The sequence below is a fragment of the Ylistrum balloti genome, unplaced genomic scaffold, assembly GCF_031769215.1.
Source record: "Ylistrum balloti isolate Yb309-2 unplaced genomic scaffold, AGI_CSIRO_Ybal_v1 Utg369648, whole genome shotgun sequence".
NCBI classification, from domain to species: domain Eukaryota; kingdom Metazoa; phylum Mollusca; class Bivalvia; order Pectinida; family Pectinidae; genus Ylistrum; species Ylistrum balloti.
The window spans coordinates 951,714-968,715 of NW_026781905.1; the positions used below are offsets into that span (position 1 = coordinate 951,714).

Below are 17,002 nucleotides of genomic sequence, written 5' to 3' on the forward strand. Positions count from 1 at the left end.
AAAAATTATGAAAAAACAAAAATTTAGTACTTCTCAAGAAATGATGGTAACACACATTCATTGTGAAACTCCGTGACGCTACATATAGGTCTTTTATTTTGATTAGACCTGACATTATTGGTTACATCTAGGGACTATGGGAAATGTAAATAAGACATAAACGCAAAATTCTATCCAACACCTCTGAAAAAGTAACAAAAGAAAACTATATTTCGTTGTCAAAATTCTAGATGGCCACCTATGAGCCATCTTTGTTTTCTGATCAGTCCCGAAATTAAACGGGCACAACTGAGCACTAAGGGAAAAACAGACAAGTTCTATCCAAAAAATGGTGCCAGCAATTTTCAACACAAGTCGAGATGACCGCCTGTCGTTCATATTCTTTTTCTGATCTGTCCAAAATTAAAATGGCATTCTAGAGATCTCCTCTGGCTCCACGGCATAAATCCCCACAAGCACAAACACGATTCTTCTTCAAGTAAGGATGCTGCTGACCATATTTGGTCAAATGCTGAACTTGTATTTTTTGTGAAAGCTTGTGGTATGTTCGTATAAGCTTTTTCTGAATAGTGAGTAACTAATGCTGCTTTTTTACATTTTGCAAACTAAGCCCAGAGGTCTCCCCGTATTTACAGATCTGTTCCGAATGAAGTCATCAATGTAGGACGATCCCCTCGTTCTTGGTCTGTCCATACGTTCCGTCTTGAAAATTCTTGTTTTCCCTATATCTTTTGCTCATAATTTGCCTGAATTTTATGGAATACGATATAGAACTATGATTATGCTGCCATGTTGGTGATTTTTTAGTTGGTGCAGACGGCCATCTGGGATGAAATACTTAGTTATCGCTATTTCTTAATTAATATATCTTGAGAACTACTGCATAATGTTTATACTGAGATGTAAATTCCCTGTTATCTCGTTACGTACTATGCCCATTTCTCTGCTAATAAAAATGGCTGACCATTAACTATCTTTCGATTTTGACCATTATGATTTTTTATTACTATTTCCTGAAGTAAATTAAGGACCTTATTTAACTTATGTGGGTTTCCTTTGTGTCTTGTGGTACATATTCAGCAAAATACAGAGATAGGAGAGAAAGGAGAGGAAAATTGAATCAAACGGAGAACTAATTAACGCCAATATTCTTTAACGACAATATCCCTAGGGGATAACTTGTTCAATGCAAGCGGTTTTAAAGTAGATTACGTTCGGTGTTCCCGTTGGAATTTTCTTTATAATGCAATTGTTTAATTCAGTTTCTCTTGCGTTGAGCGTAATTTGTCTCATTGTTATTTGACCCTGAATGATTTCAAATGTGATAAGATAGCAGTTTCTATGTTCTGAATTTCTGTTATACGGACCATTGTGTATTATGCTAATGACCTTTCGCAATCTTTTGACCAGGTCCATGTGTATTAAGCTGTGCACTACAGCAACCTTGGCTATGATAATTACCAATACCGATATGCGAGGAATATTCGCCGGTATTGTTTGACTATGGATTTTTATATATATATATATAAATATATATATGATGCATTGATCAGTTTTCATAATAAGCGTACTAACAGCACAAAATCTTACTTATGTATTTTAGATGTCGTATATCAATTCATACTGCACATATATAGTCTATACCCAGACATGAAAGCTAGTCAGAAAGGAACCCAATATGTAAATATTGATTCAGTTATTCTAGGATCCAAAGGTTTTTAATATGTTGTCACAGTCTTGACTTCGTAATGTTCGGATCACTTAAACGAAAGCTTGAATGTAACAGTTTTTTTTAAATATTTTTGCTACTGTATACTGGACAAGTCATAAGTGTTCCGTTGATCTATACCTTGTTCTCATTGGAGAACATGACATTACTTACCGGGATTGACAAAGATTAACATGGCGAATGGCGTCAATGAAGCAGAAGACGCTTCCTCTTCCGGAAAGCTTGGTTTTATTCTCCTTGTAAGTTGTCGGAAGTATCCGTGTAATTTTTTCTTATATTCGTAGCTCGAGATGGATTAAGATTATGTTGACATGTTTATAGACCCCTTAACTCGCCGTTTCTGTGTGTGATATTATTTTTTTATTCTATAGACCTCGCGTTTAGTGATTGGGTCTCTGATCTGATAATTACTGGTTGTCGTAACGTAAAAGTTTTTATTTTTTTAAACAAAAGGTAAAATTATCATTAAAATTGATTACTAACTAGTTTTTGGCTGTCTCCGTCTATTACGCAGGTTTCGCTCAACTAAGACCGGAAGGGCGGGACCCAACACGCCAAATAGGGCAAATCATACAAATGCTCCCGTAGGAATAATTGAATTTTACCACATTTGGTCTCAAACATTTTCAGATGGCGTAAAATTATTTTGTAGGTTTCGGTCCTCTGAGACGGGAGGAGCGGGGCCCCAAAATATGAAATAGAACAAATTCTTGAAAATCCCTCTCCAGATATGCAGGATTCTGTTTCAATGTGGTCTGAAACTTGAATGGTTTTGAAGGCCCCTCGGGACAGAGGATAGGAGCAAATAGGTGTTGCTAAGTTGAGTGTTAATAATAACCTTTAGTTCTGATGAAGCAAATTGAGCCAAGCAAATCAAGTTGAGCAATTAAGGCCCCACAGTTCTCTTTTTTATAATATTATTCCTATCTCGTGTCATTTGCTTTTGGCTACTTCGATCTTTGTTTCCCTTTTTTCCCATTTTCAAATCTCTCTCCTCAAGCACTGAATCGATGATCTTTGTTGTCCATTTTTGCCATTTGTTATCCTTTGTAAGTTCTGTCAAGGACATAGGCTGTAAATCTAATGAAGTTTGCAAACGACCTTTTTGCGATCGCACACACGTGTTATTTAAAGCAGAAGCTGACAGCATTATCGACTGTGTTGATACATGTGAAATACACACAGTGAAATGTAAGTCATTTAGCTTTACTAGAAAGACCAAGGAATGGGTACGGAAATCTTCTATGAGTAAATCAGGCCAATACGTCACTATGGAAACGTATGTATAAAATATGTATCTAATATGTCATGTACTGGCTGAAGAATACAACAACATAAAACTAGGCAACGTCTTATGGACAAAAATGCTTCCAACGACACAAACAGAAATATTGTCAGATGTACACCTTTGATTTCAAGTATGAATGAAATCTGTTGAGAGGTTCTTGAGTTACGATTACTCTTTTCTCTCTTTTCATACAATATGCCATTGCCAAGGATCGTTACGCTATGTGACACTGTTCCTTTCCCAAGTAGACGAGGTTAGGAAAGCTACCTGTGCTCTCAACTTCTACATATACACTGTACAAACACACAACTAAGTTACCGACCCTTTAGGTAGGTCACACGTGACCCAGAAATGGAGAGACATTAACACCGCTCAGAAATGTTAAATTGCGCAACCTTTTCCCGTGTATCTGTGCTATTCATTTTTACATGAAAGAAAAACGACCGTTTTATCTTTATTTTTATGATGCTATTCCAATATACACAATATTCTCCAGGAATATGTCATATTGATTATTAATTAATAATAACTAAAGCCAAATATGGAAATCACTAAACAATCAAACATTTTAGCCACCTGTTCACACTATGTTGTATCGAAGGTCTTGAATTCTAGATGTCGGCCTGTAGGCCAAGATAATATTGTTATTGATTTTTACAGTCTTTCTCGCTCTGATGATCGTTTGTCTTCTATACCGAAAATTTAATAATTCAACAAAGAGTTCTTATCGAAAGAGGTTGTCGGATAGGTTGGTTTGGTTTTATTTTGCAAACTCTCTCATCTAGGGTTATTTGCTTTTTGCAAGTTCCCATCTTTGGTGCAAAGAGAGTTCATGTGTTAAGTGCGTGTTTTGTTGAATGCTGTGATATAGTTGTGTAAGCTTCTTTGTGATAGAGATAACATACAGCCAACCAAACAGTGCTATCACACTGACGCTGGATGTCATCACACCAGTCACGTTATACTAGAGAGAACTAATCGTTAACATAACATGGTAACATGTGTTCACTTCCTTGTAAAAATGACTTTCCTTCGTACTTCCTTTACACCGCCATCTTTTGGCCTTTTGTTAAGGGCTTTCGCACTTTTGAGGAGACAGGTTCTGTCTTCTTAACGAGACTTAATAATTCTTACAGCTGACCCTATAGTACAGTCGTTATACAAACATCAAAACATCTCCTTATCGTACCTTAATTACACGGGCGATAACTTTACAACATATATTGATGATGTATAATTGATCAACTAACGGCAGTCTAAAACTTTGGGCAATGAAGTAAGAAATATCAAAGAGAATGTCCCCGAAAATTTCTTACTGACGTTAATGACGATCTTATCAAAGCGTAACAATACCGACTTACTCCCACTTTAACCTTGTCTGAGACAATTTTAGAGGGGTGCGGTAGAAATCTTTGTTTTGTATCGCTTCTTTTCCGTCTTCATATAAACTTTCCTTAAACAAATCAATATGGTAGATAGACTTGAAAAAGGTCAATCTGTTTTCTGTTTATAATTAGGCACATCATACATAAAAAAATGAGAATGCATCACACATCTTCAACCTATTTAAAGAAGTGACCTCTGAGATAAAAACCACTACATTTCTTTATAAAAATATTTTGTACAGTTATTTGCCAATTATGTTTGGTACGGTGTTGACATGAATATGAAACATCCTCGAAAATCGAATACTTCAATAAAGAGTTTTAAACAAAAGAGTTTGAAGAATCGGTTTGTTTAGTTTTATTTTGATACATGTCCTATCTCTGCCTATTTGCTGTATGGGAGTTGAATGTTATTTAGGTAGGAGGCGATACGGAGCTGAAGTCGACTTTATAGTGCACCAAATTGTTGCATACTCCCGAAGGTCCCAGCAGGATACTCTACTTGGTCACACTGTACTGACAGTGGGAATGCCATTTGTTACACTAACATAACATAGAACATTAGGCAGGAAATAGAAAAAAAACCTCTTACAGTCTGGTATATATATGCAAGGGCGTAAGACTTAAAGCGTTAATCGCAAGGATACATGCTTAAGGTCAAACGCGAGATATTGTAAAAAGACCAAGTGGGAAAAACAGTTGATGTGAGAAGATATCAATTCCAAAATATGAATATTTAGATATTCCATCACAAACTGCAGACGGTTCAAAGTATCCATTTTTACTTGGGCTTGGTTTGGTTCTATATTATCTGACGTCCTTTTAAAACGGTCACTTAAGGACAGCCCCCGTGTGATGCGAAGAAATTTCACCTGTTAAGTGCTTGTGTTTGAGGATTGATGTGGTATAGGTGTGTCCTTGTGATAGAGAGAATATTTAGTCAACTTAACAGTACTATCACCCGTCACATTATACCCTCGATTTTGGGGAAAACAAACCCATACAATACCACTATCTGATATGTTCTATTCCTTGTGAAGAAAGAACTTCTTTCCTAATCCCTCCCGTTACCCTGTCAATCGTTTGGCCTTTCCTTGACCTTTCGCACTCGTGAGGAAAGAGACTTTCCAATTCTTACAACTAACTTTTAATACGATTTTTACACGAACAATTGGCCAATATATTAACGCAATTACACGGGCGACTGCTCGCAGCCTATGTATGATGTATAATTGATAAATTTACACGAATCCGGGAACTTGCCTACCTGATGACGTGAAAATTGATATAAGATATAGCGCAACTTCAGTCGTCTAATATTGTGGATAACGAGCAGATCAGGATTTTCAAGAAAATGGAAAAAGTTGTTGAATTGTTACACAGAAAAGTTTCTACAAAAACCTTCACCTATAGAAAAAGCGTACTATCTGGAATTTGGACCGTCATATTACTGGCATCATTAACAGGTAATTGTTTGTTGTTATATATACGGATCTGTATATAAGATGTCGATTGCTATAGCAACCGTGACGCTAGATAAGATCGGTTTTCTTTTATCATTGTTGTATTTCAATATCTAAGATGAAAATACACCGATTTTCGTTTAGTATCGTAAAATCATCATTTTTGTCACCCGATACAAGTCTCGTATACACATTGATACTGCCTACATATATCACCAACGACTTTATAGTAGTGTTTTGGGTTCATATCAATATGATTAAACTGTAGATCTCAGCATTTTTCTGTTATGGAATTTTGTCAGATACTAATCAGAAGAGTAGCAGAGTGAAAATTAGCATCTGCATTTTAATTAGATGTTCATATGCACATTGCGTAAAGTCACAGCGATATGTACCTTTAAATAACATTAACTTCAATGTTGTAATACTTTTATAGGACTTTATAGTGAATTGTCCAAGCAGTTCAAAAAATGCTGTTATCTGAATACCTTTTATGCTTTGGTTTAAAAACTGTCTTACCCACATCAACAGTGGTCGTAGCAACAGGAAATGTTTTGGTCCTCAATTTTAGATATAGAGATAGTAATCTTTAACTGTGAAATCAAGTGTATATTTCCTCAGCCATGTCATTTCTGGAGCATTCCCACAATCACAATACCCCATCTAGAGAAAAATTGCGATCCTACGTATGAAAATTTAAAATATTTGCTTAGTAGTTTTTTTTTTTTTTTTTTAGAAATAATGATGAAGAACTTCTATTGTCATCATCCTAAATGGGCACGCACTAGTCATCTAGCTTTTATGATAAGTCTCAAAATAAAATATTAAAATATACTGTTGAAGTATTGTTTTAATAAGTCCCATCTGACACTATGATGCTTCGAATTCAAATCGACAACATATAAATGTTGTATAGATACTAAACGCTGCAATAGGGAAACCGCTACCATAAACAGAATGTGATGGTTTACAAGCACAAGTCAATGATATGACTTGTTAAATGTTCAGACACAATGTAAATAGTTTTATCTAGGCGAATTTGTCTTTAAGCGCATGTTCAAGTCAACAATGTATGCCATAATGACGAAAAAGGGATATATGATTTTGCGAATCTCTTTAATCCAAATAACCGAACCTTAAGCCTAGTGCCGTTATCGATTTGGACATTTTTTTATAGTATACGAATGTATAGATACATACATAGATAGATTTAGTGTCAGGGAGCAACATTTATTTGCATCCGTATACAAACTTTAGTCACCTTCTCCAAAGAATGATGTTTCAGACGGAGGGAAGAGGGCGCAGATCGCCAGTGTTATAAAAGTGATTCCCCTTCCAGCAAGGATGTCTCTGCTCAAATTTTGTTACAAAATGAGAGCATATATAACTCGCGTTACCTTTTTTCACAGATCTGTTTCCAACAAGGTCGATTTCATCACTTCAAAAGGAAAAATAGGTTTTACTTAAAGTGTTCCCTGAGAGTAATTTTATCTTTAGATATAATGTTAAGAATGCCGTAAAAATAATAATAATGAAAACCCCGTCAAAATCCGTCGCCCCAGTGTCGAGTTATTAAAGCTCAAAGTTGTCGATTTTCACCTGTCCGCCCAGACCTAATCAGCCGAATCGTCATTTCCGCGGAATCGAGGCTCTTCTACTCGTGACGTCATAAGTTCAACAGAAATGGCAGTCAACATGACTGACAGTGACAACGACACCGCAACTGAGAGCGATTTGAGCATGAGTTTTGAGGAGTCTGATTATGGTGTGAATGATATGTCTGAAGACGGAATCCAGCCCTACCGATTTGAACTGGAATTACAAGACGATGTATCCAGTGAGGAGGAAAATGACCCTTCGAAAAGTAACGATCGCTTTGGCAACATAGATTGGCACGTACTTCACTGGGTCTCACCAGTAGTCGTGAAAGTAGTCGAACAGTGAATCGTCGTTTCAAAGAAACAAAATAAAATTGGGTGTGGTTTTGGACTAATTTCACTATCTTCAAGTCTCGATCAACAATTTCTGACGTCGGGAAATCGCGTTTGTGCAAGACTATGCATACATTCACGAGGTGTCGGGAATTTTCTTACCGAAGAAGTTTCGTCCGAGGGGAATTTTTCTTTCCAGGGAATTTTCGTAGCACTATGGATATATATAGATAAGGTGTCAACAACCAATTATAACACCATTCGCTGTGTTAATAATAAAAAATTGATGTTTTAGAAGTTTAAACAATTATTTGACTGGTTTTTACCCTAGCACTGGTACGCGTCTGTTGATAGCCGACAGGCGTGTCGCCTCACAGGTGTCACAATTGTTTTTTCCAGCCACAGAGGTGCTAATTACCTAACCTGACACAGGTGTGATTATGAGTTTAGATGACATCTCTACACTGTGAACTGTGTTTTCAAATCAAGATTGGTGATCTTATTGTTATTTTTACGATCGCAAAATTAATAACTAAACAACATTGTCTGCTGGAAAATCTAAAAACCAAATACACCTTATACAAACAACATACACACATAACCTATTCTATAAATTCTAATAATTCTATTCGATACTATATAATAGTAGTATGAAAATTCTCGGGGTGAAAATTCCCGTGACCCATTCACGACTAGGCCTTCTCCGAGTATTAGGCGTTCCCGATTACGAAGGAATAATATTCCTATGACCGCCCAAGTCATAGGCTAGCCTATCAATTTAAAATGTTTGGTTGTAGAATTAATAACAAAATATCAACCTAACAAATATACTTTTATTTAATCAACAATCAGTTTTATTTATCGACGTCATACATCGACACCCCATCCGTGATAGTGTTAGGACAACCATACACACCGCTTCCCTCCTCGATAGGAAGCCATTTTAGCGGATTTAAGCGCTAATTCACCGACCCCTCGTTCACTACCTTAGATATTGCGAAGATGTGAAGCACTTTCACGTAAATAAACAAAGAAATTACCACGACAATATGGCTGCATCAACAAAAGAGTTGAACTTATGACGTCACAGGTTTGGGTGCCCGAAAACGAGGTCAACGCCTCTCAGCCAGAGGTGTGTTTTTCAGAAAAGTCGCAATTTCTCAGTAACGGAACATTCCACGGCATTCGCGTTCTCGGCATAGTGTATTTTATGTGCAGAACTATTTTTCAAGGTCAACATAACTGGCCTCTCAGGGTACATTTTAAAAGCACATAAATTGACAAATATTACATAGAGTTGTTACATGCCATTTGTACCCGCACTCGGATTTTAACCGATCTATCTAAATTGTTTGTGTTTCCCCATCAAATCACTTTTTTATTCTGTGTTTCAATCGATTTTGTCACACTTGCCAGGTTTAAAGATAAATAATTTTGGAAGCATTAATATATTATCGCTATTTCTTGATTGATTGAGAACTACTGTCAGCATTAATCCTGTATTTCGATATAGGTGCTCCATATATACCGTAATGTGTATTGTTCATGTGGCTGTTGATAGAAAATTGCTGACCAATGACCAACTTTGACCGTTTTTGATTGTTATCGTTATTTTTGATGTCCATGACACGTCTTCCTATTGTCCTTCATAAATTCTGTTTCGCCCATTTCTGACGATGCTTGAATGCATAATTCCCAAATTTTATATGTCAATTTCCCTCAGTCACTAATTGTTCGTTTTGGGACTGATGGGTAAAAGAATAATGCCAATGTTTGAATTGATTTCGTAATCATTACTTCCTACTACTGGATCATACTCAAACTTCATATGTAGGTTCAATGTGATCCTGTACTATTCATCATTCATTTTGCTGCTGATGAAAAGGCTTTGCCAACTTTGAATCTAACCTTTATATGCTTGTTGTCGCTAAGTCCTGAAGAAGTTTTATTTACTTTGTTTCCATTGTGTCTTATGACCTGGTATCAGTAATCGGAGCAAATACGAGACCAGAAATGACAAAAAAGATGTACATTTACAGCAAGGAACAAATAAACGACATGCAATGATGGGCGTCAGTATTCCTTAGCGATCTGTTATAAGTTATGAGTTCAAAGCTGAGAATTCATAGAGCCGTTACCACATTAAATCGAGTTTTCTTTGGATTTTGATTTCTTTTAATTACTAAGATGGGCGTAGTATATTATAGTTAAATCCATTGTTTGGTTCTACTGTATCTGTATGAAAGGGTTATCTTATACAATCTTCGTTACTGCAGGTGGTAAAAGCCGCTGGTGGACTAACATCACAAACCGAATCCCCTTTTATGAAACATTTGATATTGCGGGTATTTCTAGTAGTTGCTTGTAATATTATTCAATGTATTGTTATATATTGTGAACTTAAATATGGTTGATACTGGAATATAAACTACATGCAAAATGGTATGATTTAGTTCTGTTAGCTGGTTAGTCCTGTATTTGGTATAATGTAACCGGGTGAGATTCATCCAGGTTATGACATTGCAGATTTACAATTTCGACGCTAATGCACTTTCAAACAAAATTATTTTGGGGATCGCACACAAACCAAAATTTGCAGAATATGGAATACTATATAACTTCTGACAACATGTATCTACAGGTGTTCCTGGTAGATGCTTCATACAGTCATCCTGGCAGAATGATGCATCCAATGTTAACGTTATCTTCGATGACACCGTGTTATTTAAAGCAAAAGCTGACAGCACCATCGCCTGTGCTGATTCATGCAAGATACACACAGTAAAATGTAGATCATTCAGCTATACTTCCAACACCAAGGAATGCCGAGGGTACGGAGATCCTCTACAAGGAAGAGTAGATCAGGCCAATACGTCACTATGGAAACGTACGTATCAATATATGTAATAGTACGTAGCACACTAATAAAACATGATATAAAATTGGAAATGTCTGAAGGACAAAAAAATGTCAAACTCCTATACCAACCACACTTTTGTCGGGTATAGACCATGAATATGTGACACTGAAATCTCAAGAACAACCACGAATACAATGACATGCTACCAGAATCTAAATTCACTCAAAATATGAACAAATGAACGATTAACACATGACAAAAAAGAACAAGAAGAGTACGACAAGATGTTCCGGAAAATGCGAAACAGATAAAAAGCTATACGAATGGGTGACTGTAATCCCCTAAAATATGACATCGATATATAAAGGGGGCAATATGCTTAAATTGCAGATCATAATTCTCGCCGCATCTGTCACCATCCTAAAATGGTCATGGTCTGGTGAACATTTTTTACATCAGCCAATCAATTACTTCTTACCGAATCTTGGAAGTGAATGAAGGTGAATTAAAAAGCTTGCATAATTCTATTTAAGCATTAAATCATTTCGTCAAAATACGTCGAAAATGCTAGGGCATATTTAGATGTCAGTGTAGATAAAATATTGATCCCTTTTCTCTCTACTATGCAAAAATTAACGGAGCGAGAATTGTGTTTTAATCAGATTCATTCTAGGTAATCAACCAAACCTTTGTCACAATCACTTACCACCATTCTTAGCATTATCAAATCAGGGTTACAGTGTTGTTGTGATGTTATTTACTCAAACAGTGGAATTAATAGTATACAGCATTTTAAAGGGCTTTTGACCAATCTTCAACACCCTCATTTAAAACGCATTTTGTTCGTAAGAACTCTCGATTTTTCGTTCTGTAATCCCCTATACCTCACTCTAAACTGACACAACGCTTTCGTTTCTTTTTTTATGATTATATTGATCTTTTCCTACAACGAAACCAACATTGACAGCTATCCATCTAGCTGTATGATAAACGTGATGATTCCAAATTCCCTTTTGTGAATTTTCAATTTCTGGATAGCAATGTCCGTGCATCTATACCCTAAGGTATTCACGTGTCACAATTCATTCGATATGCAAAGGCCCGGTATCATGATTTCCATGCAAGAAGTCGCGAACTGACAAACAGACTTGTAATACAAGAGTTTAAAGGATGCAACTTGACGAAAATTATGGGAAAGTTTCATGGTCGCCATGGTGATCTCATTGAGAAATATTCAATTTCTTTGATTGCCATGACGCAGGAAGTAAGTGATGCTCGTTAGTTTGCCTGTTGGTTCCGTTGTTGTATACTCTGTTCTCATTTGAGAACGTGACATGACGCACTTGGATTGTGAAATGTTTACATGGTGGGTGTCGTCGATGAAGCAGAAAATGTTTCCTCTTCCGAATCACCTGGTAGTATTCACCATGTAATTTTTCAGGAGTATCCCTGTAAATCATTTTTTTTCATATATATCCCTAGGTTTATGGAATTTGAGTTTGAATTATGATTATGTTGGTATTTTCGTAATTTTTACAGCAAATCTATTAAGAATTTATTTTATTGATAGTCCTCCTTATTTTTTTTTATTTTTGGCTTATTTTGATACATCTTTTAGTGTACAATGTCTATAACGTTGACATCATCGAACAGAAAGCAGCCTTGCCCAGAATTGTGGAACATTGTTTCCGTGTTCCCAAGAAGAACGCCCAAACTAATTTCGGCAATAACGTGAAGGTTACATGCTACAGCCCTTCCTTTTGTATTACAATAACAGACAAAGACTGAAAATCATCTTGCAATACAGAGTTCACAGCGATTCATAATTTATATAAAACAGCGTATCAATTTTCAGTTAGAGACCTATAGGCGTAATGATATCGATGACATACATTGGACAAAGAAGGAGAAGTATAGCTATCCAGTACAACTTTACAATACATGTATCCATAGTTCTTTGATTTATTGCGAGTGTATTTCTGTTTCAAATTAGAATTGTGTACAATTTTAGGGGTATGCAGACGAGAAGACTACAAGTACGATCCCGCCTTCGATACATGCATTCGATTCTCCAGCATCGGAAAGTCTTGGTTCGAGGCATCAGCTTGGTGTAACAATGACGGGGCATACCTCCTAATTACTGATACCAAAGAAAAACAACAGGCCACTAAATCCGGATTGCACAGCAGTGAGTTTCGAAGTAAGTACACATTGCTAGAAAATGTTAAGTGTACGCGTTTCCACATTGGCATTACCCTTTGTTTTTTCAAAGGAGTGGAATAGCGTTGTCAGCAGAGCGTTTTACTCAGGAACCCGATCCGAGGTATGCGAACGTTCTGGAACAGCACGTGATTTAAGATCCACGAATGATGGGATCATATGTTTTAAAAATTTTATGGTCCCATTGATATGTCACCGCCTGAAAGCGACAACAATTTGTCACAAGGCACTTAAATCTGCGTCGTTCTTACTGCTTGTCCATCTGCGTTAGGCGGGATGTTCAAGGTATGGTCTATGGTTGTTGGTAAGTATAAAACGAGTTGGACAGGAACTTCATGCCAAAACTGTCCATCAGTGGCCTCATCATACGTCCGCACCGGCATAAGTAGTGTTTGGTGGTAACTAGTAAAAATTGATGGTTTTAAGATAAGGATCGGTTGTAATTAGACGGTCGCTTATAATGTTAATATTTTCACTCGTGAATCTCCGGGTTTTTATAACAAATTTCTACCATCTATCAAGCTACATTTCGTTTCAAATGGACGTTCTAGTCAAGTTGTTAAACTTTTTTTTTATTTCAAAATATCGGTCATGGAATTGTAGTTCTGTACTCCTTATGAACTATGCATGTCCTGATATTGACATACTATGCTTTCAAAATATTTTTTTTTATTTCAATACGATAAACATTTGATATCAAAATACATGGACATGCGCAAACCTGTCTCGAAAATGTCATCTAAAATCACTTTCAAACGGGAGCGGGAAACGAGTTACATGTTCCTGCATCAAACGGTGACAAATGAATGGATGTAAAACAATTCAAAATCACTGCTGACAAGAATCTGAGAGCTGGAATGTATTTAGGTAAAACATAGCTCCGAGAAAGATTTACATGTATATTACTGTGTCATCACTCTTTTTCCCAATTGCGTGGATTTGTTGTCAAGCAAATTCGTTCCTACCAGATGGCGCTTCATTTCGAGCTATATGAAAATTCTTGCTATATTTGGCACGGACTTTCCTAATATTTAAACCGACCACACTGGTCATTGGCTTCAAATAACTTTGATGTCCATGTTGTTTTTAGGTTTTTTTTCTTGACTGAATATGAATATCTTTTCTGCTTAAGATAAAAAAAGGGGGAAAACGTTGTTGACTTAAATGACCTTAAAGAACAGCATGCAAAGTATGGAAGATGAGTGTTTGTTGCTATGCATGCGGGTGTCTCCCTGTGAATGTATGGTACTACGCATGGATGTTAGTGTTGTACTGTATACATAACCAAGTACCAAAGGTCATCTCAACGAAAACGTATATTTATCATCTTATATAATGATCGTGATATAAGGTTGTTATTGATTTATATATATATAATCAGAAGGAATTATGCCACCGCTGGGGTTCGAACGAGCGACCCTCGGTGTCTAGCCGGACACTCTACCGCTCGACTAAAGGGAAATTCACATCAGCCGAGGCTAGGAAGACGACCTGTACTCTCAACTTCTACACTACTCCCTCGTTCACTAAGTCTTCGACACTGAAAACAACAACAACCCAGGTTCAATATGTCCAAGGAAGCATCTCAATTTCCTATACCTTCTACCCTTAGATTGGTCAACGGCACTAAATCTGTCATGGGAAAGAGTAATTAAAAACACCCTGCCACAGCTGGGGTTCGAACTAGCGACCCTTCAGTCTCTAGCCGGACGCTCTATCGCCCGACTAAAGGGAAATTCCCACTAGTTGCGGTAAGGAAGGCGACATGTACTCTCAGCTTCTACATATACAATGCGTAACGCAGTTACCGACCCTTCAGATAGGTCACGTGACCCAGAAATGGAGAGGCATTAATACTGCTTTGAAATATTGAATTGTACAACTTTTTTTCCGTGTATCACAATAAGCATCTGTGCTATTCCTTTTAACTTGAAGGAACTACGATCGTTTTATCTTTATTTCTATAATGTTATGCCAACATACACAATATTCTCTAGGAATATGTCATAGTTTTATGATACATCTTCGAAAAGCACGACAGCCAATGTTGTTAAAGAGACTGATCCACCCCGAGCACAGAAGGATAGTGGTGAATTTGCGGTCTATTTGAATTTTCAAATTAAAACTGCATTTGTTGTAAAATTATCATTACAAACAAATGACATCTCACAACATAGATAAACATATTTAACAACACACATGTTTACTGACAATAGTGATATAGCAGCCGGTGCAGAATACACACGACTGTTGTAAACAACATCGGGTCATTGGAACGTTGAGTTACAAACTATGTATCTTCATTTACGATTACACTGGGGATAGTCGGCAGCAGCATTAACCCCGTGATTCTGACATTGAACTAAAAGCATTTTTTTTGGCCAAAAACAAGACCTCAACAAACTTCGTACTTATGATTGATAGCTTGGTAAGTGCACCTTGGCCCACAGTGATGGCAGACGATCAACACGATGTTAAACATAGCACGATTAGATAATCATCTTCATGATAATATGAAATAATGTGATTAACACCAGATTAAAATCAGTCCTTATGACTTAATGTCAGCAATTTGTGTGTTGTAGATATATTCACCATTTGTTATAGGAGTTGGTATCAATATTGCATACATTCTTTTTAGATTTATTTCAGATTTATTTCAAAGCGTTTTACCTTTTTCCAGCTCATTTTAGATGGTGGGTGGGCGGATACGACTATGATGATACTTCAGTTAACGACTTCCGGTGGATAAATGGAGAGCCAATCAGCGACAAGTTGTGGTCTGCAGACGAACCCTCTCATGTCAGTGAGCATTGTGTTAATTTGTACCCATCAAATGCTTCACTGAATGACCTCCCTTGTTCGAACCAAGAATACTTCGTCTGTCAGGAGGATTTGTACCCATGACGATGGTTTCTACGAGGACGCATTATCCTCTCAAAGATGCTATGTAGGTGCGTACAAAAACATGAGACGTAAAATGTAACCGTTGAATTATTTCAATTACTATCAAATAAGTGTTTTGATATTGAAATGAGTTTTATATCCGGTTTAAAACGTACGCCGTTAAAGTGCAGACCTTGACCTTGACACTACAACCCGGAAGTCTGACTGTTTAGATGTGTACTGTGTAACAATCCTCACGGAATAAAACCACAAGGTCAATGACAAACAACATGAACGAACAAAATGCTATAATTTTGTTCCCCAAACGAAATCAGGGGACGTATTTTCTTCTCATCATTATGGATATTATATGAAAGGTGATAGGTTTTTATATACTTCTGTTTTGTGAAAGTGTTCCAATACTTGGTCCTGTGCTGTATACAGTAGTCGTGGTGATTCAAACAATTTAACCTCTATTGTTAACAAATTGACATGGTTTGGGGAACAGACGTCTTTGAAGTGGAAATAGTGTATTCTTCGGCAATTGAACCTTGTATGATTTTCCATGTGGTCAGATCATCTTATTTAACCAGTTCAGTTATTGTGCAATGGCTCTGGTCATTAACATGACAAATCAGATCATTTTATAAACGCGCACAAGCAAACCGTCAAATTTACATAAACAAATTTACAAATTTAATGAATCTAAAATAATAATATAAGAAAATGATAAAAACAAATCCAATTCTAAAAACTCTCCGGTGTAAAGGAAGATTTGAAAATAAGACACATCTATTACTTGTAAGCTCTGTTTTATATTTGCAAAATATCAGGACCACCCCTAAACCCCATTCTGATATTAATCCAGTGGAAAGATGCTTATAAACATAATGAGATTTTCCCGTCATCCCGTGCATGGTATTGTACATTTCGTCATTCATGTTTGAATTATGCCTTTTTTGTGATTTACTAACCTTGTCATTGATGCACGTCCCATTTTGTTACCGTGAGTCAGGAAGTAGACGACGTTTTAAGGATGTACTCCCTTGCGATTTAACAATATCTAGTATTACACATTTTCCGATGATTAGTTTTTGAAATGTTTGATTTTAGAAATTAGATTAAAGCAAAAATCGGTATATTGCTGTTCTACTGTTTCCGGTGCAGGTGTCAGAAAATGTGAATCAAGAAATAATTTATTTCCATATATTATTCTTAATTTCATCTGGAAAAACAAACG

The 17,002-nt window shown here is 36.5% G+C and overlaps 1 protein-coding gene across 1 annotated transcript; it reads left to right on the forward strand.

The window, feature by feature from the left end:
- The first annotated feature begins 1,902 nt into the window (after nt 1–1,902).
- On the forward strand, nt 1,903–15,783 carry LOC132556189 (aggrecan core protein-like). The gene is made up of 5 exons (XM_060220584.1): nt 1,903–1,968; nt 10,073–10,160; nt 10,438–10,683; nt 12,668–12,856; nt 15,560–15,783. The coding sequence occupies exons 1-5, from the start codon at nt 1,903–1,905 to the stop codon at nt 15,781–15,783; spliced, it is 813 nt and encodes a 270-aa protein (XP_060076567.1).
- Nucleotides 15,784–17,002: the final 1,219 nt, after the last annotated feature.